General features: G+C 36.6%; 1 protein-coding gene across 3 annotated transcripts in view; it reads right to left on the bottom strand.

The window, feature by feature from the left end:
* Positions 1 to 25,676, bottom strand: part of LUZP2 (leucine zipper protein 2) — a 490,860-nt gene that overhangs the window by 259,339 nt on the left and 205,845 nt on the right. For 2 of the 3 annotated variants that reach the window (XM_042906255.1, XM_042906256.1), the window contains exon 2: positions 1,855 to 1,972. In XM_042906255.1, coding sequence (XP_042762189.1) covers positions 1,855 to 1,972 — 118 coding nt within the window. The remainder of the gene's footprint in view (positions 1 to 1,854; positions 1,973 to 25,676) is intronic. The other variant, XM_042906257.1, reaches the window with a different exon arrangement.

Raw genomic sequence — 25,676 nt, 5'->3', positions numbered from 1 at the left:
GGGGCTATGGTTACAGAGAAAACTATAACAACTTTCAAAACTCCTTTCTTCATGAAGTTCCACTGGGAGGAAAATGTGGAATGGGTTATGTAGTTATTCACTATTAGTTTAAAACCTAGAATCACCATTTATTAGATGTATGACTGGGCACTTCCTTCGCCTATTTGAATCTTGCTTCTTCATTTTATGAGTGAAATATTACCTTAATTTTGTGAAGAGGTTGCTAAGAGGATTTAATAAGATAAAAAATGAAAAATATCTTGCACAATGGCTTACAGAAAATGGAAAAAGGCTTTTTAAAAAATGACATTTAGTGGTAGGATTGTTACCCTTTTAAAAACCATGAATCCATGAAATTATATATTGTTGTCAAGCAATTTTCCAGATTGTACTTGGGTGTCTTGACTTAGGCTGCTGGTGTAGACACACTGAGTGTCCTGACCATACATGGGCATCTAACCATATGCTTGAGATAATCTCAAAGTGGCAGGTATTCCATGCCTCTGAGAAGGGGCCAGGCCTCCTGAACACTCTTTGTAGCCCCATGTAACTGGTGAATTTCTACTTGAGGATAAGATGTAACTCTGGTATCAGCTTCCTGTAGACATTGACTTAGTTTCCTTTTTATCCAAGTCAGGGCTTTCCTAACATTCTATGTATTCTTCCATCTTAGCACTGTTACCGCCCTGATACTCATCTCTGTAATGGAATGTGGGTGGGTTTTGCGCTTTTTTTTTTTTTTTTTTTTTTTTTTTATGTTCTCAAGTTGTAACATAACTTCAGGAACAAGAGCTTGGGCGCTGTGCTCATACACCTGCTCTGCCACCTAATTCTCACTGTGTCCTCCATGGTTTCTTAACCTTTCTCTAACTCTCGTTTTCCCACTTACAAAACAGCCATAGCATAGTGTTCATGTAAAAATTAAATAGAAATTATACAAAGAATACCTAATGTAAGACCTTGAGACCATGTTCAATGGACTGGAGTGGCGACTGACACCATCATCATCCTTATCAACTTCATGGAATAAAAAGCTAAGCATAACAGCGAGTCCACATGGTTCAGAAGCATGGTTCAGTGCAGTAACTAACAGACAAGCCCTGAAGCCAGATTTCCTGTACTGAAACTCTGGCTTCCCTTGCGACATTCAAAAATAACTTATCTTCTCTAAGCATAATTCCTCATGTGTAACAAGAAAAATCACATTAATAGTACACATCTCAGAGATATATTATGAAAATTAAATTCTATAAAACAGCAAAGCTTTTAGTATGCATTATGTCCTCAATAATTTCAATATTCAAGCAAATATTAAAATATATTATAAGATATTTCAGAAAAAAAATTTTTTTTAGATACAGATCTTGTCTCTGGTTTTTGATTGGGATTTCACTGAGTATTCATACATTTTCATAGCTGACTCTCACCTTTCTAAGGCATTTACCCATTTTAGTAATGAGGTTTATTAAAGAATCTTGAGAACTGTCCTTTGTGGAATTCAAAATTCTCTTTTAGATATCATCCCTATATTCATTCAACTCTTGGTCATAATTAGTTTTCATCATTTCATAATATAAAAAACACAGGGGACAAATTGATCTTAGAAGCTTGAGAAACTGATGGCCTTGCCAAGCACACAATTTTCTCCTTTCTGAATTTGCAAACCACAGATTCCCAGACTGCATTTCAAATGGCATTTCTTTTTAAAGCTCATATGATAATAAATAACTCCCATGGTCAAGCCCAGAAAACATATTCAAAACTGGTAAAGAAAAAAATGCAGGAGTCTTTTAATGCTAATCCACTGAGACAGGCCAAGTCCTTTGCAGCCAGGCAATTTAGTTTTCATCTCACCTGAAGGTTGACTTTAATTCCATCAAGTTCTCTTGATGTCTTTGTCAGCTGATGGAGGATGTTGCTTCGCTCCTTAAAGACTTCTTTCAGCTGCTTTTCTAGATCTTCATAGTCCTGTCTAACACAGAAAAAAATCGCATGAGAGCCCCTCAAATGCTCCCATGTGGCTTTGGCCACTTTAAAAATAATCACAAGCCCTCGCATTTAAAGCAAAATCAAGATTAATTGAAACCCTAATTACTAGGATGTTTTATTTGTCCTCTTTCATCTAAAAGGGGAAAACTGAAAACCAAAGAGCTGTATAACAAAGGTTTCATTTTGCATTGAGGACTCTCCAGGCTACAGAGAGTTTCCAGAACAATACTGTATATCTTTGATAGATATAACATAGCTTATCAGGTACCTCTTGGAAGACAGATATTTTTCCAAACAGCAAAGAGATATGATTTGAACCAACGTATCCCAAAGACACAAACAGATTCTGACATTAGGGAGACACGCTTGGGGACAGAGCCAGAGCAGAATGTCGGGGTCTTGTTTTATCCCTGCTGTGTAGGGAAAGAAGTCCACTGAAAAGGCACCCCTTTGCAAACATGTCTAAGAATGTCTATTGCTATTAAAGAGGAACGGGAAAAAACAGAATATCTATGAAATCAGTCAATAAATATTGTAATCAGAGTAAAATTTGAACAGACTTGTTAATTTTCATGAAAGAAAGACTTACTTAACTCCATATCATATATATACACATATTTTCTTTTACTTTTTTCATATGGTCTTTGTAAGAAGGCCAGTAGTGTAATTCTCATTTTGCAAATATAAAAGAATTGAACTCAGAAGGACCAAGTTACTATCCTAAGTTCCTATTCAAGGCATAAATGAGCAGGTAGGGTATGTTTATGTATGCTATGGTGTGTGTGTGTGTGTGTGTGTGTGTGTGTGTGTGTATGGGGAAAATGTAGACAAAGAAAAAGATAATTGCCAGAGCAGCCCAGAACTGTAACTGAGAGAGAGAGGTTAAAATAATCAATTGGAGCACATAGGAGAGTTGCTAATCCAGGAAAGACTTCCTGGAAAAAGTAATACAAAATATAAAATGAACTTGTTAAGATAAATAGCAATTAGCTATAGAAAAGGGAAAAGCACATGTAAATACTAATAAAAATGTGCTCACTGAATTTTTGAAAAGTGCATAAGTATCAGAAGGTTTGGAGTCCTAACTCAGGGGTTGGGACTTCCTGCTAAATGAGGATGTGGGAAGCATGAAAAAAACAGATGCAAGATGCTTAAGTAACAGGAGTTTTCACAATTTGAAAATAAATAATTACACAGGGAGTGACATGGTCGGATTTATGTTTCGTAAAGATTTTCCTGGCTAAAAACTGGAGAGTAAACTGGAAGAGGGAAAAACCTGGAGAAAGGAAGTCCACAGCAACAATCCAGAGAAAAATTTGTGGTGGCTTAAATTAGATTAGAAGCAGCAGAGGGGCACCTGTGTGGCTCAGTGGGTTAAGCGTCCGACTCTTGATTTCAGCTCAGGTCATGATCACGGGGTCCGGGGATAGAGCCCCTAGTCTGTGCTGACAGAATGAGGCCTGCTTGGGATTCTCTCCCTCTCTTTTTCCTGACCCTCCCCCTCCCCCCCACATACAAACTCACTCACTCTCTCTCTCTCTCTCAAAAAAAAAAAAAAACATGAAAAACAATTAAAAAAAGGTTAGAGGAAGCAGAGACAGAAGCTTGCACTGATTTCAGCAAAACAAGCAAAATTGAATCAATAATATATAATATTTTTTAAAATGTCTTTTGTCTGTGTGTGTTATGAGGAAGGAGAGGCAGGGCACTGGCCTGTTTCTGCCTTGGCAAGTGTTGGACACAGTCCTTACTGAGAGAGAGGTCATAGGAAAAACAGTTTTTTTAGTTAAAGTTAGGTTGACAAGTTCAATTCCAAACTTGTAAGAAAATGGCTCAATTTTCTAGTTTTTAAAATTTTCAGTCTTACTGCAGAACTATAAAGGAACTGGGTCTACAATCTACAATAGGTTTCTAATACAATTACTGGGTTATGTAAATTTCTTTTTCTCATGAGATAGGGTGCACGTAGTGGCGGAGAGGCAGAGAGAGAATCCCAAGCAGGCTCCATGCTGTCAGCTCGGAGCCCTTTGCGGGGCTCAGTCTCATGAAACTCAATATCGTGACCCGAGCCAAAATCAAGACTTGGATGCTCAATCAACTAAGCCACCCAGGTGCCCCTGTTTTTGTTTTTGTTTTTTTCCTTAATCATTTTTTAACTGTTGTTTTCTAGTGGTCTTTGTATTCTTGTTTGAAGGAAATTGGAATGCTCCCTTGCTAAGAACCTCACTATTTCCCCACGGCCTTTAGATTTCCACTGGTGAACAGTATCCCAGGTCTCCTCTCGTCTCTCTAGCAAAGTCCTATGATGATGGGCAAGGCAGATTTCCAACTATTTCTAATTATTCAGCTTTAGTTCATATCCCAATTTGTTTCCCCTGAATGTTTGTGACAATAAACACATCTCCAAAATTACCTTAAGTGACCAGAATAAATCACAGTGTTAGATAACATGCATTGGTAATGTATTACATATAAGATGTGATATCATACATATTGACTCATTTAATTCGCACAACTCTGTCAAATAAGTAGTAGCATGAACCCCACAGTAGGGTTGAAGGAATTGAGTCACAGGGATGGTAACTTTCCAGAACACATTTCTATTAAGGGTGTGGTAGATCAGTCAGCTTTCAGAGTCCTATGTCTTAGCCAGTACTCTGGAAGAATACCGTGACTTGACTAGGCATTTATCATAGTTAAATATTCACTGTGCCATTGTAGAACTTATTATGTATTACTTCTTCCTTCACTATTGCATATATGTCTTTGGTATTGAATATTGTTGCCATTTTTATTTACCATTAAGTAAAATTAGGAATAGCATTTCCTTTTTTAGTATTTACAATAATCTTTTAATTCTATCACCATTTTGGCCTTCAGATGAATTCATGTGGAAAGGAGAACCAATTTAAATCCTTTTTTTGTTCAGGTCAGTAAACTGAAAGCCACAAAAAGGATATAATTTTTGTGATTATATCAAAATTTTATATCACAATTTTGTGATTATATATTAGTCACAGGGAAATATCGTCGAAAGTGTTAATTAATAGCACCACTCCAGATTCAGTCATTCAAAGTTCTTATAAAAGGAGAAAAGTAACCTTAATGAAAGCACTGGATTTCTCACACTTTCTTGCATTTACACATGAGTGCATGTTTATCTCCCAATGCAGGTTATTTTTCCCATAACATACATATTTTTTTTAATATTTATATGATCCTCCTAGAAGTGTACTCTGCAATTGGCTTGTATATCTCAGAGCTCTTTCCATGTCTACACATATTAAAATCCACACACTTATATTTTAACATACTTTACCACAGGACATTTAGGTTGTTTTCAATTTTTCTTTCTCTCTTAAAAAGTAATGAAATCCACACATGTGGGTACAAATATATTTCACCGGAAAAAAACCCACAAATATATCTTAATGAAAATTCTTATGGCATATATTCTTAGAAATAGAAATATTTCACTCCAAAGTTGACGTGTTAATTTTTATAGGTACTAGTAAATTGCTTTCCTAGTCTATACTTCTAGTATCAATATAGTATTCTGGTATTCTTCTCAACACATTCACCTGAACTGGAAATTGTTTTCCTCCTTTACTTAATATGTGTTAGTGGCATGAGTGAAAAATTGTACCTTCTCTAGGACAAAATTTTGATCACTTCATTGGAAAGATTAATTATATTTTCATAACTTTCATTAGTTCTTGCATTTCTGCCCTTATGAATGATCTATGTATGCCTTTTACCCACTCATATTTTGGGTTAGTTTTTGTATTAGCTTGCTGGGGCTGCTGTCACAAAGTACTACAGAAAGGGTAGCTCAAACAACAGAAATTTTAATTTGTCTCACAATTCTAGAGACTAGAAATTAAAAATCAAGCTGTTGGTAGAGTCGATTCCTTATGAGGACTGTGAGGGAAAGATCTGTCCCAGACTCTCTCTTTGGCTTACAGATGGCCGTCTTCTTCCTATGTGTCTTCACATTGTCTTCTATGTGTGACTCTGTGACTAATTTTCCATTTTTATAAGGACATCACTCAGATTAGTTTAGAGCCCACTCTAGTGCCTTATTTTAACTTGACAGCTTCTATAAACACCCATCTCCCAATGATGTTACATCAAAGGTACTGTAGATTAGGACTTCAAAGTATGAATTTTGGGGTGTATGACTCAACCCTTAACAGTTTTTTAATCTATTGACTTATAGAAATTTCTGCCCAGTATGGTTTTTAACTGTCTATTATGGGGAAAATATTTTTTGTAAGTCTGTTATTGATTTTTAAATTTCCTAACTCCCCAATTTCTTTTAAATATACATGGAGATAAATCTTTTCCTAAATTTATGGCCTCCATATTGCTTTTGCACAAATAGATCTTCTCCACTCCAATGCTGTTCTTTAAAAGTGGTTATGATCTATTCTGATGTATTGATGAATTTGTTGCAACACCATTCCATGGTTTAATTATTAAAGCTGTGTGCTACATTTTGTTATTTTCTAGATTTCCCACTTTTGCTTTTATAGTTTTATTGCTAATTTTCTGTATTTGTGTATTCTCAGTGAATTTTGGAATGATCTTGTCAATTTCATAATAAACTTCCATAGGGAATTTAATTGAAACTGCATTTGTATTATATTTAAGGAAATAGATAACAATAGAGTATCTTTCAATCCCAAAGATAGGTGGTCTCATACATTTTTTAACAACTTTTATATGATTCAGAAATGCTTTAAAGTTACTTCAAAGAGTTCTTGCTCATTTCTTGTTAGACCTGTTGTTATTGTGGATGGATTTTTCCATTCCACTGCCTAAATGAATGTTGTTAGTTTCTTTTAAAGCTACTAAGTTGATCTTGATTCCAAATACCTTATTAAACAAACTTAGTACTTGCTGGAGTTACTTAGTTGATTTGTTTGGCTTTTACAACTAGGCAGTGGTATTATCTTTGAATGGTATCAACCATCTTTTATTCTCATAGTCACTTTTTTTTTTCTTTGCAAATTGTACTGGCTAAAACTTCCAAAAAATGCTAAATAGAGAAAAATGATAGCAGACCTTCTATCTCGTGTTTTTAAGATAGCTATATTCATTGTGCTTCATCAGTGACTACAATGTATGCAACTATTTGCTGTAATTTTCAGATGATACCATTTTTCTTAGGACTTTTTTTTGTAATTGAGTTGTGGTGCTTATGCAGAAAAGAAAAGAAAAAAAAACCCACAATCCCCAGGCACATTTCATGAACTCACACAAAGTAAATACATAAGAATTTTAAAAATAGATAATATACCCCAGATGATATTCTTTGACTTCACTCATTTATTACATTCTTTCTCCTCTTCAAATATAACTAATATTCTTACTTCTCTTACTTCATAAGTATTTGCCTATGTTTGAAATCTGTGCAAATGAAATTACTGAATATGTCTCCTTTTATTTGGTTTTATACAACATGGAGTTTGTAACACTCTTCCATATTGTGTGGAGGAATAGTTCATTTAAAAAATGTTTTTTTGGAGAGAGAGAGCATGAGCAGGGGAGAGGGGCAGAGGGAGAGAGAGAGAATCTTAAGCAGGCTGCACGCTCAGCATGGAGCCTGAAGTGGGGCTCGATCCCACAACCATGGGATCATGCCTGAGTCAAAACCAAGAGTCAGAAGCTTCTGGAGTCAGGTGCTCTGGAGAATAGTTAAGTTTTATCACCACATAGTATAGTAATGAATAATCATATTGCAGTGTATGTATGCTAGTGCTGATGCATACCTTTGTTTTTGTCCAGTTTTCAACTGTTATGAATAAGGATATGAATATTTCATATGCCTTGTATTTAACATGCAAGTAAATGTATGCCAAGTATATATCTAAGAAAGGAACTGCTCATTAGAGGGCATGCATTTCCAACTTCAGTAAATACTGCCAAAGAATTTTCCAAATCTGCTATAGCATAGGAGAGGTGAAGAATTTCAATTGTTTCAAATTCTTATACACTACAGTATTATAGTTTTCAATTTTCAGTCACCCTACCGGTTGCACGACAGCAGTTCGCTTTAGCTGTAATTTGTATTTTACTGGTTGACTCAAAGTGAGTACTTTACAAAAATGATTTAAATATTATCGTTTTCTGGTCAAATAAATGGCTCTGCTTCTGTGGTTGACTATCAGCTTGTCATGGAAGCCATGTCTCATATGTTCCTCAGGATCCAGAGAGTTAGCCTGTGCTTATTCACATTCCAATTGGTTAGAGTTCTAAGAAAATTAGCAGACGTAAAGGAGTTATTTTTCAGGTTTAGGCTGAAAGCATTATGATATCACATCTGCCACATTGCATTGGTCACAAAGCAGGTCACAAGTCCTGGACAGATTAAGAGGCAGAGAAATAGACTTCATTTCTTCTTGAAAAACTATCCAAGTCATAATGTAAGTGAGTATGTACACCAGAAGAATGATAATGGTCATACTTTTAAATAATCTGCTACAGAGCCCCAGTGGTTAACTTCTCAGTACTTCATTCTCAGAGATTAGCCCTTTGAGTACTCGCCACCTTGCTCACTGGTGGTCCTCCTAGTCCTTCCAAGGGATTTGACATTCTGTTCAGTTTTCCACTGGCTTACACACTGACAACAAATATGTTCAATTTCACTAAAAATGGAACTTTCGGGGCCATTGTTTAGCTAACTATTTTCTTTAGTTCTCAAAGACTATCAATAGCTTGATGCAATCTCATCTTTTTCTCTAACTTTGAATATCTGAATACTGTTATGTGCAACTACCCAGTCTTACTGTCCTAGTGCAAGTCCTCATTATCTATTTATAGCACTGTATTAATTGATATTTTTTTTCTTCTCCAATCCATTTAATGCACTGCTCTCAAATCAGGCTTTCTAACCTTAAAGTTCAATTTGCATCAACTTATAGTTTAAAATATCAGTGCTCTTTGGCTACGTCAAGGTCTAGGCCATATGCCCTCTGGCTTGAAACTACCTTTATTCTCCTTCTGTTTCGTTTGCTCAGGTTTTATCTCTTACCTCATATGTGTGCTGTATTTAAATATCGACCAGTGTATTTCTTGAAAGTCTTTAAATGTATTGTGGTCTAGTTTCATTCACATGAATTAACTGAAACTGAAATTAAAATAAATTCCCCAAATAATCATATGTTAAATTATTTCTAATAGCCAAGCCATCCACAAAACATCAGACTTTCCCCAGTCTTAGCGCTTTCGATTCCACAGTACAAAACCTCTATACACATCAAGCCAGTCTTCTCAAACCTCATTCTCATTCAAGGTTTTCTCTATTCCCCATCTCTCTTCACAGCTTCTATACTGTATTAATAGCGTATTACTTATGTATGTATCTCACTACAAAATTGAAATCTTTGCATGAATGTTGTCTAGTCCTATTACCCAGCACAGTGTTGTTCAGTGACAATGCTGAACTGTATCTGAGACCTGCACGCCTGGAAATTACCAATGGTTAAGAAATCCTCCCAACATTTTATGTTCCAGGAAAGGCCTTTCTGCAAAGGGCCGTCTTTCCTATATGATTTAAGTAAGACTCGCCGATGACCCCCTTGGTTACTTGCGACAAAGTCAGAGACAGACCCTTCAAATTCCCATTCTTTGTCTCATAAATGAATAGCTGACCTGTTTGTCCCCACTGACCTATCTGGACAAAACGACATTTGCCACATGTGCTATCAGGCTTCTCTTGTTCCCTCAGGACCTTGACACTTGTCTCACCTTGAGCTTAAACAAGCACTGGCAACTCAGCAAGTACTGGGGCATGGAATACCACACGACCTCTCCGCAGCCTCAGCAATCCCCTCTGAGAATCAGCTGGTGGTAAATAAACGATTTCCTGTTCACACGTTTCATCACACCGCCTGTTCCCCACAGCCACTTTTTTTCTGGCCTTGGGATACTTCTCTCTGTGGAAGAAAGCCTTTTTGGGGCGCCTGGATGGCTCAGTCGATTAAGCATCTGACTTTGGCTCAGGTCATGATCTCACAGCTTGGGAGTTCGAGCCCCACATCAGGCTCTGTGTTGACAGCTCAGAGCCTGGAGCCTGCTTCAGATTCTGTGTCTTCCTCTCTCTCTGCCCCTCTCCCACTCACACTCTGTCTCTCTCTCTCACTCTTTCTCTGTCTCTCTCTGTCTCTGTCTCTCTCCCTCTCTCAAAAATAAACATTAAAAAAAAAGAAAAGAAGCCTTGTTGCCTTTACTCTAAGGTGCTTGAAGATTTAACGGTGAAAGCATTCTCCTTACCACAATGAATTTTTGAATAAATGATTTATTTACGTCAGCCAAGATTGTTTTTATTTCATAGCACATTTTGAAAGGTGCCTCTGAAATGTAGGTTGGCTGAATGAATTCTCACTTCTAGCTTTTGCTTGAATCCTTCCATCAACCTGGAGGGCCTTCAACCTACTCTGTCAATCTAGATAGAAAAATTACCTCATTGCACTTCTGCCATGTAGTCTCCTCTTAGAGCTATATAGGTCCTTTCTTTCCTGAATGTCGAGGTCATGTATCCTATCCATTCCCTCCTTTTATAATTAATTATCAGAGTTCATATTTTTTAATGAATAATTGTATATTAGCTTGTATAAGGATAATGAGTTCTTGGAACCACGTATCTCTAGTAATTATTATTTAATTTGATGTTTAATTAATCCTAGACTGGGCCAGTTGGAAGCTTTTACAAACTGAGTATTGTATCCTTCACCTTGTCCCTATTGTTCTTGGAACCCTTCTTCACACTTTATGCTCTTTCAATGCCCCGTCAGAAAGAATATTTTTTGTTTACTCTAAATGCAAATACAATAGAAGTAACGCTCATTGTGGAGTCTTTTTTTTTTGATGTTTCAACTTCACTTTTTTTTTTTTTTGCCTTTGTTCTAAATGAAAAAATCTTCTAGAGTATGTCCAATGCCTTCAGATTTAAGCCTTTTAAAATTCGAAGATCTGGAGTAGTTCTGTGAGATCTCAAGGTGTACTTTCGCACAGAAATACAACAATAATAATAATTACAGAAATGCAAACTTCCATTCAGCCTGTTTGTAGCATTTCTGCCTACATTTAAAGAAACATTTATTATGGCAACCATCACCATAGTTTCATGTTATTTATCCTTACAAAATAATCTCTAACATTTATTGCATACAAGTGTATATCAGACATTGTGGTAGACATTATACATATATCATTAATTCTCATAATCTCCCAGAAGTGTGACATTATATTCATTTTGCAAGCAAGAAAGCACAGATTCAGAGTAATGTCTCCAAGGTCACATAGACAGTAATGATTAGTTTTCAACCCTAGATGTCTTTGATGACAAAACATCACATTATGTGGTCTCTTTAATAAATGAACCCGCTAAATATTTTCTTGGTTCCTCCTATGTATTAGGAATCTTTATTTAAAAAAAGGCAATACATTATACCTAATCCAGTACCATGTAATATATAGGTCAACTAGAACACACATCACGATGAGGGTAACATGTGACAAAATGTGATAGGAGTAAGGCATTAGGAGAGATCAAGTACAGATTAAACAATCCTGGAAAATTTCATGGAAGAAAAGATATTTGTCTTGGGCCTTGAATGGTGCATATGATTATTAAATTTAGTAAAGGGGAAGGTATTCTAAGTAGAGGAAATGATACAGGTAATGACAACGTATAAGGAAAGTGCTGAGTGCATACAGATTATAAATCAGCAAGTAATACAGTCTAAATTGCATATGGGGTACTCATTGAGCTATTGGGCAAAACCTGAAGAAGTTGCTAAATTCACATGATCAAAATTCTTAAATGCCAAGCTCAAGAGTTTTAAATCCTTTCTATAGGAAATTCACTGCTCTGTGAATTGCCAGGAAAGATATATTTAGGAATATATATTCGGATTAATAACTCAAAAGCACATCAAAAAGAAGAAAGATTAAAATTATTCTCCCTCCAGTTGTCAAACCTGTTCCAAAGTGTATATTTTTATTTATTCATAGGCAAAGAGATTGAATAAAAGTGACTTTTACTTGGCTTGGCCAAGCTATTATTAAATCTGTGACCATGGAGCATTGTATCCTGGGAAACGCTTGCAATGTCTGCCCTCAGGAAATTCAACAGAACCATGAAACTCCTCTCAATCTTGACAGAAAGGTCATGGATTATTTTGCTAAAAGGCCTCTGTATTATCTGAAGCCACTCTTTCCGTTTTCTTTTTATCAGACCCAACATCCAGTTTGACCACCAGGATATTTGCATAGTATTTTTCTTTCAAAGTTTGCCATTGCAAACTAAGAGAAGAAGCCAAAGCCCACTGTGGATGTGTGGCGGAATTTGTTCTGTACTCCTGTGTAGTGAAAGATGCCTAGAAAAGTATCCTTTGAGGAAGAAAGTCTCTCATATAAATAAAGTCAAAGTCTGAAGTATCACAAGCCTTCTGGCAGGAGTGTTTTAAAATAAAAACACACAACTCTTCTCCCAACCATCCTACACTTGGGAATTTATTCATAGAAATTAAAAGTTCCAGCCCTTGAGAACATAAATTTAAAGGAGCATTAATCATAGGTAAATATCTGGAAACAAGATAAGAGATCTGAGTAAATTATGTTACATACACTGACAAGGACTCTCTGAGACCAAAACTTTAGTCAAGTTCCTCAGTGTCTGTCTGGTCTACAGCACCAAGTTGTAGCAGGAATCTTGCTAAATCAGTTTAGCCAGCACCCCCACCCCCAATATCTGGGCAACTTGGATATCAGATCTAGTTCCCCACCTTCCACCATTCTCCAGATGATATCCGACAACTCTAGCTTGCTTTCAGCAAGAATCCTGACAAATTGGGTTGATCAGAATCCTCCCGTACCCCTGATGTTTCCTTTTCATAATTTTTCATCCAAAGATCCCACCCTGCTGCTTCGCTGTAAATCCTCACTTGTCCATGCTGTATTCAGAATTGAGCCCAGTTCTATACGGAGATTCCTTTTTCCCCAACTGCAATAGTCCCTGAATAAAATCTGTTTTTATTGCTCTAACTACTGTCTGGCTCTGGTTTTCTTTGACAACACGATATAGTATATCATTTTAAGGTTAAGTTATATGTCAATCAGAGTCATGCACATTGACTTGAAAGGATTTCCATGAGGTACTTTTAAGGAACAAGAGTAAAAATTAAGAGTATGATGCATTTATATAACACTGGTAATAATGAATCATGGCCTGTGAATGTACTAATATGTGTTTGTGTCTGAGTATACCTATACAGGATTATGTTAGTAAGGATAAAATTTTGAAATGAAATAGGTTAAGAGAGGGTAGAGGAGGGTTGCAGAGAGAGAAAGTTTATAAAAGGAAGGTACAAACAAAGAAAAGGAAAACATAGAATGTGTTGACTTTATACAAAATTATATGTGTATATGCATACCCATAAAGCAATAATTTAAAAAACCCTACATTTTTACAAATAAATACATCCTAGCACACATATTTTGACATAGACATTACCATCCCCACCATCACCCCTCATAGCGATGCAGGCACTACATGAATCTCCTGATGCCTGTTGTTAGAAAACATTTATCAGAGAAATATTTTCTGGATTGAAAACATGGGAAGCATAAAAAAGGCAAAGAACCATTGTCATCATGCATGTTTTAGCCAATACATTGATACAAAATTTAAAAATCAAAATTTGATTTACAGATATTGTCACTAACCAGCTAGTCAGACATCAGGAAATCATTATAACTTTCTAGCTTCAGTCTCCATATCTGTGAAATAGATTGTATTTCACAACTTGATAAAATTTATGAAAATAGCACGAGTTTTGTAGTGTTAGGGAAAACAGAAGTTGAAAATAGGAGGCTTAGTTTTCCCTGTTGAAAATAAGGGGAGAAAAGACTCTCTCCCTCTTTCTCAGAGCATTTACTTTAGAAAACTTTTAAGCTCTTTCTCTCTTTGAAATATATGTAGTTCTTCTTATAAGGTAAATAAGCCACTTGCCAGTTTTGAGATCCAGGAATATTTTTTTCATCTGACCTGGGAACCATTTCCCTGAAATGTAATCATCAAGAAGATAGCATCCCTCTGTACAGCAAAGGAAACAATCAACAAAACTAAAAGGCAACCTATGGAATGGGAGAACATATTTGCAAATGACATATCCAATAAAAGGTCAATATCCAAAATATATAAAGAACTTTTATAAAACTTAAAACCCCCAAAATGAAAAATCAATTTAAAAATGGGCAGAAGACATGAATAGACATTTTTTTTTCCAAAGGAGACATCCATATGGCCAATAGAAACATGAAAAGATACTCAACATCACTCATCATCAGGAAAATGCAACTAAAAACTACAATGAGATATCACCGCACACCTGTCAGAATGGCTAAAATCAACAATACAAGAAACAACAGGTTTTGGCAAGAATGTGGAGAAAGGGGAGTCCTCTTGCACTATTGGTGGGAATGTAAACTGGTGCAGCCACTGTGGAAAACAGTATGGAGATCCCTCAAAAAGTTAAAAATAGAACTACCCTGAAATCCAGCAATCACACTACTTGATATTTATCCAAATAATACAGAGATACTAATTCAAAGGGATACATGCACCCCTACATTTATAGAAGCATTATCTACAGTAGCCAAATAATGGAAACAGTCCAGGTGTTCATCCATTGACAATGAATGCAAAGATGTGCTATGTGTATACACACACACACACACACACACACACACACACAATGGATTATTACTTAGCCATAATGAAATCTTGCCATTTGTAACAACATTGATGGAGTCAGAGAGTATTATGCTAAATTAAATAAGTCAGTCAGAGAAAGACAAGTACCATACGATTCCACTAATATGTGGAATTTAGGAAACAAAACAAATGAACACAGCCAGGAAATAAGAGAGAGAGGCAAATCAAGAGTCATACTTTTGACTATAGAGGACAAACTGGTGGCTATCCAAGGGGTGGTGGTGGAAGGATGGGTTCAATAGGTGATGGGGATTAAGAAGTGCCCTTGTCGTGATGAGTGCCAGGTGATGTATGGAAGTACTGAATTACTACATTATACATCTGAAACAAATACTACCCTGCATGTTAACTAACTGTAATTTGAATAAAAGCTTTAAAAAACAAGAAAGCAGAGCACCTGGCTGGCTTAGTCAGTGAAGCATGTGATGCTTGAACTCGAAGTTATAAATTTGAGCCCTACATTGGATGTAGATTTTACTTAAAAAAAAATAAAATCTTTTAAAAAAATTAAAAAGAAAGAAAGATAGGACTCCTATGTCCCAGTTTCGGGGGGGAGGGGGAGGGGTCAGAGCCTAACTTCAGCTGGTACTTCCTCCAAGTTACAAAACTACCTCTTATAAAGCATAAGCAGCTAATTTTTTCCTTTGGGTAAAGCCAATTTGCTAAGGCAGATGGATATCCCAAACACCAAATTAATTTAGGACAAACTGTATGTGAAAAATGGTATTGTTGAATCTTGTTACTTGAGACCTGATTTCATTTATATTGAGAAAATGTCTGGAATAAGTTGTATCTGCTTGGCAAGATGGATAAGGTTTCTTTCTGTCCTGCAAACGTCCAGTTGATTGCCTGCCATGCACATCATTATTCTGTTTTAATGCTTTTTCAGCAAGAAGACATTACTTTATTTCTCTTCTATCTCTGTGGAGATGTTTTCTGCATTGGGAGGAACTTTTAATTCTATTTCCCCAAAAGTAATCACTTGATTTTTAAAATAAGAGAAAAAGAATTTCATAGTGCTAAGAATTACACCTGTCATTTATTGAGTAAATGCTGTGAAGAAGTGTGTGACAGGAGGATGTATGTCCCTTATAATATAAACATCATGCCATGCTGGACATGATTTATTTAAAGAAACAACCTCCTCCTTTCCCAGTGACAATATAGCCCTAAATACAAGAAACTGAGTTCATCTGATGTTCCTCCAAAGAAAAAAGCAATCTTTTCCAATGCTAAGGAAAATTTAGGGGTAATTTTGCCTTACATCCTGCCTTTAGAGTTTGAATGTATATCTGCACTGTAATCGCTCACAAGGAATGGCTATTAAACTTTTGTGTATTATAATCCTCAATGATACTCTTCTGAAAATATGAACACTCAGGGTGCCTGGGTGGCTCAGTCAGTCAAGCTTCCAACTCTTGATTCCGGCTCAGATCATGATCTCATGGTTTGAGTTCAATTCTGCCATCAGGCTCAGTCTCTCCCTCTTCATCTGTTCTCTTTCTCTCTCTCTCTCTCTCTCTCTCTCTCTCTCTCTCTCTCTCTCAAAAATAAACTTACAAGAAAAAGAATAATCTCCATGCACTTACAATTTAACAAAGCTACATAGTATTTCCAAGGGCACATGAACTCCTTGTAAGAAACGGACACTGATACCAGTGCAGACATATCACAAGCTGAAGTCTCCTTCTCTGTAGAGAAGGAAGGGTCATTTGGGATATTTGTTTTTTTTCAAAATTGCCTTCAAATTCAAGATGGTTCTTAAAATCAGTGATGACTTAATTGGGGCAAAATGGTTTACAGATATTTTGTCAATGGGAGGTTCAGAAAAGTGTTCATATCTGCAGAGACTAGAAGTTTATGCTGTACAGGGAGAATGTATCCAAGGAGAAGACAGACTTTGTCCTAGACTGTTTGAATACACAGTGAAATGTAATGAAGTTCTTCCCTTTTCAGTGACCATGGTGAAAGAAGTTAACAGCTATCTAACTAGCCAGGAATGAAAAAAATAAAATAAATCACTAGACATATAAGTACAGTTGCAATTCTAGCTTGCCTTTAAAGAGTCTGGAGTTATTTTATTTGATTCCACTTCCCAAAAATATTAGCATTACTTATTTATTCAAGCTAATTAAGAACAGTGCATGTGTGTGTGTGTGTGTGTGTGTGTGTGCACATGCACACGCATGTGTGTTCTTAACCAGTTTGAGAGCTAGGTCTGAAAATCAGAAGTGGCTAAAACATAGTTCCTGCCTTCACTGAGTTCTTAGGTTAGAATATGATAGGCACAAAAATATAATTGCAACAGTATATGATAAATTTATGCCAACAACATTTATTAAGTTCAATGGTGAAGAGAGCATGGGATACACTCTTAATGAATAATTCAGGTAGTAAAAATCCTTTGTGATTAAGGAAATCCTTACCACAGAATAGATAGCTAGACTACCTTCAAAAAGTGGGAAAAAAATTCAGAAGGGGTTGCTACAGCACGAGCATGGAATGTGAGATCATTAATCACAGAGAAAAAGAGCCCTGCCAATACACAATCAATGTGTTAAGTTTTTATTAACTTCATGTATCTGTATAGAAATACATTTCACTAGGAGTAGAGGAGTCCATGGCTTTGCATTCTGTTTGATGCATGAAATGAATCTTGTCCTTGGCATCTCTGACTGATAGGAGTTATATTGATTTTGCAAGCTTCTTAGGCTGGGTGGTTTCAGATCCTGCCATTCTGCAAGTTGTGTGTAGTCAGACTCTAAAGCAAGGTGAGGGGAGAAAGCTGTAAGGCCTGCATGATACCTGTGATTCTACAGAGGGAAAAGTCCAAAGGCATCTTTACAATAATAAAATCACCACCTTTCATTTATATTAATCTCTTCCTTTCAGGAATTCACAGTGTTTCAGAAGCCTTACCCTGCTGATTTTCACTTCCACTCTGGCAGAGACCTATTAAAATGTCAAACGGTTCTGATCCCAGAAAATGATAATCACAGGTTACTAGGGGGCAAAAGGAAACACTCTCACCAGAGACATGAATTTCTATACTTCCCAAGGTGGAAAGATATAGCAAGAGAAATGGATCCTGGCTCATGTTTACTCAAACTTCTCATGTTCTAAGGATCTGATCAACTGGCAGCTCAGACAGGCAGACACTATAGCAACTATTTACTCCACAAGCTCCTCTCCATATACTCACTGCTGGTGAAAAGACTATACATTCTTGCGATTCCTAGTTCCTGCCTTCTCAGTGCTTTTAAGGCCCACAGATAAGGCTACATCTGCAGAAAGAAAGACGGTGTAGTGGAAGGCCATGTGCGTTTCTACCAGTAATCAGCTCTACCAAAGATAGAGGATTCAGTGGGACCCACCAGCAAAGGAGGCTTACACCTAGAGAGAGTTTTCCTAATCATGACTGAAATTTTTGAAAGAGAATCCTACGATCGTACCTTGAGATAAAACACAATTTTGTACTTAGGAAGAATAGGTGTATGATAACTAAAAAAATGTAGAGGCAATTGCATAAAAAAAGGAAAAAAGTATGCTTACCTGTCTGCAGTTTCATTTCCCTACTAGTTTCCCTCTAGGTACTCTACATTCTAGTTAAAATACATTTTGTTCGGTTTCCTGATACTCTGTACCCTTTCATAAACTATGTTCTTCGCTAAGAATGATGTTGAGACTCATTCTAACCAAATAAACTCTTCTTTTTATCCTTCTAGAATGTGCTAAGTATGGTTGCCTAGCCGTTAGTCATTTCCTTCTCTCTCTCTCTCTGTCTTACTGGCATAATCTACCCACATTAGAGGTCACAAATGCCACATATACAATTTCTCAGCCTCTTCTGCAACAAGAGATGGCCACGTCATGTGATAGATTTAGACAATAAGAGAGAAGAATGTCTCTTGGGTCTTCAGGATTTTTTTTTTCTACTACAAACAGATTTAAAAAAGGGAAATATTTTCCTGCCTCGACAATCTTTGCCTCTCCTTCTCCCTTCCTACTTCTAGAGATGTGACAATCATTTGGGGGGTCATGACACGTTATTCCCAAAGACAGATGAGAAGCCAGCTTGCTGGATGGGGAATCTGAAGTATAAAAACAACATTGGTATTTAAGGATGTATTTAGGCTATAGTACTGACCCTACAAGCTCCAACATGCAGACTTTTTGTTATGTGATGCTATTAAACGTTCTTATTTCTGGGGCGCCTGGGTGGCTCAGTCGGTTAAGGGGCGGACTTCGGCTCAGGTCACGATCTCGCGGTATGTGAGTTCGAGCCCCGCGTGGGGCTCTGTGCTGACTGCTCAGAGCCTGGAGCCTGTTTCAGATTCTGTGTCTCCCTCTCTCTCTGACCCTCCCCCGTTCATGCTCTGTCTCTCCCTGTCTCAAAAATAAATAAATGTTAAAAAAATAAATAAATAAACGTTCTTATTTCTAAGTCTCTGTCAGGCTTTCAGGTAAGTACACTTGAATTCATCCTGATTATCCATCACGTATTCCTAGTTCCAGACTATCCGCATTGTCTAAGGATTCGGTAGAAGCGAAAATTATCAAATTCCATTCAGAGCTTCTGAATCAGAATCTCCCGCGGTGAGGTAGAACCCAGAAATCAGTTTTAACAGCTTAGCAGGTGATTTCCACAGGCCTGCGAAGAGGAGCAGCATTTCAAACTGTCAAAAATTAATACAGCTTCTTAACAATTGCTTTAAGTGAATCTCATGCACCTTCTTCTTAAGTCAATTACCCAAGATGTCCTGAAGGACCTGATTTGTTTCAGGCTACTAATGTTTTCGAAAATGATATGCACGGAGGGATAATATGAGGTAGAAATTTTTTTAGCAAAGGTGATAATCGCCTGACTATTTCTCATAACTGTTCTCTCACCTCCTTCTATCCTTGTTATTTTCTACCTGCTTGATGACAAACTCAACTTCTCCCCTTTCATTCCTCCTCCCGCTAGGACTTGCTTCTAGGACATTCACCTGGTCACTCTGCTTCTTTTCTTGAAGAAATGGTCTTCTGCTATTTAGGACCCTGCAAAACCTATTAATACTCTGCTAACACAAATACTAACAGACTATACTGTATGGTGACAGATGGTCACCTTGTGGTGAGCATAGCATAACATGCAGGGTCATCAACTGACTGTGTTGTACATCTGATGCTAATGTAACATTGTGTATCAACTACGATAACAAATATATTAACATGCTATAGAATTTGTTACTCTGAAAACATGAACTTTTAGCTCTCAATTTCTCTGTTCTATTTTTATTCTCATGTTTAAATGTTCTTGTCTTCTTCAAGTTTCTGTATAAACGTCAGCTCCTTGTAAAACATCCTGGATGGCCTCCCAACTCAGGTAAAACGAATCTATTGTTATTATTTCCTGTTTCCACCCATCATCGTATGTATCTCCATCATAGTACTGATCACATTACAGCATAATGATCTCTGTAGAGTTGGTTTCTGATTATGAATACAATTCACAATTATTTTAGAGAATGTATAATCTACGTTAAATATGAAAAAATAATACATGCTTTTGATTTCATAATTCACATATAAACACAATTAACCAATTCTTTAATACTCAATTTTGTTTCTATAATAAATCAATAAAAGTGTAGATTCTTTTTTTTTTAGGTTTATTTATTTATTTTGAGAGAGAGAAAGAATGTGAGCAGGGCAGGAGCAGAGAGAAAGAATCCCAAGCAGTCTCCACACTGTCAGCATGGAGCCTTATGTGGGGCTCAATCCCAGGAACCGTGAGATCATGACCTGAGCCAAAATCAAGAGTTAGATGCTTAAGTGACTGAGCCACGCAGGTGCCCCTGTAGATTCTCATACTTTATATACAACAAAAACAAAAAAAGTCTAAATTATAATATTGGGGTTTTTAAAACCTGGCAGATAACAATCAGAGTGCTTATTAGAACTATAGATTCCTGGGCCCCACTACAGACCAACTGTATGAAAATTTCTAAGGGAAAGGTGTCAGGAGCGAAGTTTCTGATTATTTCATAAGAGATAGTCTAAAAGAATTATATTATCCAATAGCATGATCTTAAAAACAAATGACTCAGATTATAAATAGCCAAAGACTATCCATAAAATTTGTATACCTACCTACCATCTATGCATAGAAATGTCTACCATAGGTTTTGGGACTTTTACAAAACACCTAGAATTATTATTCTTAAAATAGATACAGGCAGAGTACTGGTTTCCTCGAAGTGTCATAACAAATTAACTACACATGAGTGATTGAAAAATTTATTCTAGTACAGCTGTGGAGGCCAGAAGTCTGAAATCAGGAAATAGGCAAAAAGGCTCTAGAGAACAATCCTCCCATTCCTTTTCCAGTTTCTGGTGACTTTAGTGTCCCTTAGGTGGGGGCCGTATGATTCTATCTGTGCTTTCATCTTTCCATGACCTTTTTCACTATGTGTCTGAGTTTCAAATCTCCATGGGCCTTTCACTTACAAAGATAACTGTCATTGGATTTGGGACCCACCCGACCCCCAGGATGATCTTTAAATCTGCAAAAAAGTCCTTTTTTTTTTTTTTTTTTTTTCAAAATAAATACATATTCACAGGTTCAGGAGGTTAGGGCATTGACATTTGTCTTTTCAGTACCACCATACAACCTACTACAGATGGAGACACATGAAAGATTTAAAATTACAAGTGATTCACAAAAAAATAGCATCTCTTCTTTTAATCTGGATCTGGTTTCTTATATAGTTGAGATTTCTCCTGTGGTATTGGCCATTGGCCATTTGTGCTTTATTTTTTTATTTTTTATTTTTCAAATAAATCAACCATTCATGAACTTTGACTATTTTTGACTATTTTGACTAACTGTGACTTTGACTATTGGTAAGACAGTGTCTTGTCATTATTTGTTATAAGACAAAGTCACTTTTATTTGTCTGATGCCTTAACTGAACATTCACTCATATCTTTAAATCGTCCCTCCTGTTTTCTCTTAATCAAGTAGGTACAATGCTTCTGCACATTTCTGTTAAAAATGGCCTAGAAGCTAGAAATAGACAATTAAATCAACAATTTGTAAGTAGAGATACTCTATGACCGCCTCATTTGGTACATTTGAAACATCCAAATGACAAACAATCTGGGGGAGATCAGGGATGGGCTCTGGACTTGGGTGGGTCTGTAAGAGTGTGCTTTGCCTCTGTGCTCCACTCTCTGTATTGTTATCATCCGCAGCCCATAAACTGGGGAACTGAGCCCAAATTGAGCTGCCTGCTTTTCAAGGCCATGTTTGCAATGGTGATAGTCAAAGGACATTTGTGGGACATGAGGACCAAAAGAAAGATAGTAAATGTGATACATAAAGAAATTTAGTAAATCTGAAAAATAGATACAAATCATGCTAATACTCAGAAAATTTTTAATTGTTCATCTAACAACATTTGAAAGCTCTTCTGTATTTTCTGATATTTTTAATAATGCTAGTTCTGCAAGGTATATTTCATACAGGGTTTTTAAAATATTGTACACACCTATATGCAGACAGCATGCATACACGCACGCACACACACAGAGCTCTGGTTTTACAGGCCAGTTTTAATATCAGCTCTGCCACATGCTACTTGTGTGAATTGGGCCACTTTGCTAATACTTTAGAGTCTTATTTTCCTACTTGAAAATTAGACATATTATAACCTTTCTTGAAGACTGTTGTGAATATTTTTGTAAAGGATAGCAGATTAGGAAAGAAAATGAATAAGTGACTTCAATTTCTTCCCTTTCTTCTTTCTTTTTCTTTTTCCTTTTTTAACAATATACTTTAACTATTTGTATGTGTAAAGATGGGCCCCAGACCACAGCATTAAATCAACAAATGGCTTATTTTGTGTGTGTGTGTGTGGGGGGGGGGTACAAATAAATTTTAATAAGTGAATTTGTAAATATGGAATCTGTGAATAATGAGGTTCAGTTATAAATACAAATGATTTCCATGATGAAGCAAAGGCTCCAAGAGGATAAATGATTTGCCTGCAGTCAACACCTAGTGGGTAATAGAACTGAAATATTCAAGCCAAGTTTAACTCCTGAGTTTGGCTCTTAAACACCTAGTACCAATTACTTATATCAGTCAAAGATGAACAGAGCAGTAGTGTATGTATTCTGGACAATGTTCCATGTGTATTCTGTTTTAGGGTGGAATATTCTAAATATATCTGTTAAGTCCACCTGGTTCAGTGTGTCATTTGAAGCCATCATTTCCTTTTTTATTTTCTGTTTAGATGATCTATCCATTGATATAAGTGGAGTGTCCAAGTTCACTACTACCATTGTATTGTTACCAATTAATTCCTTTATGTTTGTCATTGTTTTATATATTTGGGTGCTCCCATATTGATGCATAAATATTCACAATTATTAGCTTTTCTAGTTAGATTGTCCCCTTTATGATTATATAATGCCCTTCTTTGTCTCTTGTTGCAGTCTTTGTTTTAAAGTCTAGTGTGTGCTTTATTTTGAACACCCATTTATGTGATAAATGTTTCTCAATCTCCTCACTTTCAATTGCAGTGTCTTTAGGTCTAAAATGAGTCTCTTGTAGGCAGCATATACATGGGTCTTGTTTTTATTCATTCTAATACCCCATGTCTTTTGATAGGAGCATTTAGGCCAACAAATGCTTTTTTGTTATTGTTTTTTTTTTTTTTTTATTTTAGAGACAGAGAAAGATAGAGCAAGTGGGGAAGAGGAAGAGAGAGAGAGAGAGAGAGAGAGAGAGAGAGAGAGAGAATATTAAGCAGCCTCCATCCTCAGTATGGAGCCTGACTCGGGCTGAATCCCATGACCCTGGAATGACCTGAGCCAAAATCAAGAGTCAGACACTCAACCAGTTGAGCCACCCAGGTGCCCCATAGCTTATTTTTATTAAAAAAAATCAGAAAGGGAAAAGAGAAGTACCCTGAAAGAGTTAGTATGGCGGAGAGGGGAGAAGTGAAGAGGGAATAATAAGTAAAGAGGTATAAAGGAGAGAAATTACTTAGAAAATGGTGGAAAACCAGGAACTAAGGAAAAGAAATGTGGTACACAGAAAATACCTCACAGCAGGTTAAGACAGAGACTTTCAAAAATAAGGCTGGCTTATAAAGTATTAAATATTATACAGGTTTCTGAGCTGTGCCTGGTATTCACTCCATCATTACAATTTTCAAGGTCCATCTCATGTTAGCTGTACTTTGGAACATATTAAAAGAAAGTGGTGCTGCCCCTTACTCAGCCCTCTTCTCATCACTACACACAAGAGATTCAAGACATTAAGAGAAAGCAGCACTGAAAGAGAGAGGAGAGAAGGGCAGCAAGCAGTGTTTAGTGGAAGCAAGGAATCTGAGCAAACATTCCTAGAACAGACTGGAGACCTCAGAGTCCCCATGTTACTAAAGACAGAGAGGAACTGCATTTTCCTCTTCCCACAGATGGAAAGGAGATTCAATTTCTTTTTTAAATGCATATGAAAAAGGAGATCAGGAGCCCTGGCAACTCCCACATAGCTAGCCTTTCTGTTATAACAAAATAAGTAACATGCTCCCAACATTCAATAATGGGGTTAACAAGTTTAGTACCTCCAGCCCCCACCCCAACACGGCCAACATACTAGAAAGAATGGTAGTTATCGTCTTCATCCTCTTCTTTAGAAAAGATTCTAAAACAGGACATTGGCTGCCAGGCAATTTTCTGTACCTTAGAATAGGACTTTCCCTCCCCTCATGTGGGGAAGAAGTGTCAAGTGCCAGTTATCACACAGCTCACAGCGAAACTTTTTCCAGTGGCCAAGGAGGTAGTCTCACCCTGGGGCTTACAAAGCCCAGTTTAAACCTTCACTCAGCACTTTCTAAAAAAGGCAATCAGCAGCTTTAGGATGTTTTTTTTCCCCCCTACCAGCATTACGAGCACATATTTCACATTTTACATTTCTGGAATCTTGCGTAGCAGGTTTGTCCTATTTCCAGTTTGCATGTGTCATTTTCATTTGAAATTATGAGCATGCCCATTACAGATTATGAATCATTGCTTATACAGATCAAATTAATAACCAAGCTTGAAAATGTAAAATGTCACTTTTCAATGGTCCCAGTGCTGGAAGAGACATTCATTAATCTAGGTGAGCAGTGTCAGAGGCAACATTCCAACCCATATGAGGTCAACTGCAGCATTATAATTCCAAATGACCAACTTTTTCCCCAACTTTCTGTTCTCAAGCCTGGATAATTCACATGTCATTCTGTTGTCACCAAGTTGCTCTTTAAATTAGGTCTCAACAGGCACAGCTGTTTATTATCAATAAATATACAAAGGAAAGTCTAATTTCAATGGATATCAAATCCTTAATCTCCCAGTATTAGGTCTTAGAATGTGCTTCTCTTTCTGTGATTTCATAACTTGTCTCTTAGTTTCACATCCGGATTGGTTTCATTTTCCACTAAATGACAAACAGGGTTGGGAAAAAATTAAGGGAAAATGAAATGTGACTTTGAAATGCACTGCTACACATCTTCTTTTGTATTTCTTTCTCTTCTCTTTCCACGTCTGTTGCTCCTTCATATTTTTTTAAAGGGCAAAAACAACTTATTCTAAACACAAAAATTTTAAAGAGAACAAAAATAGTTGCAGGAAGGTTAAGGTTTTCAAATCTTTACTCTTCTTGATTTTATATATTCTTGTTAAGGAGAAAATGAATGAAGAAAACAGAAATGCCCTGGATATACAATAAGAACATTCAAGGTTTATAGATCAAGTAACTGTAAGCACATATATATTTCTGTGTTAGTGCATGTGTATGGGTAGACAGAGAGATAGACAGATATGACTGCTCATTCAAAAAATGCGTGAGCTCAAGTCTCATAATTTG

Source organism: Panthera leo, chromosome D1 (genome assembly GCF_018350215.1).
Source record: "Panthera leo isolate Ple1 chromosome D1, P.leo_Ple1_pat1.1, whole genome shotgun sequence".
Classification (NCBI taxonomy): Eukaryota; Metazoa; Chordata; class Mammalia; order Carnivora; family Felidae; genus Panthera; species Panthera leo.
Note: the sequence above shows the minus strand (reverse complement) of the source record. Positions and strands in the feature narration are given on the sequence as shown.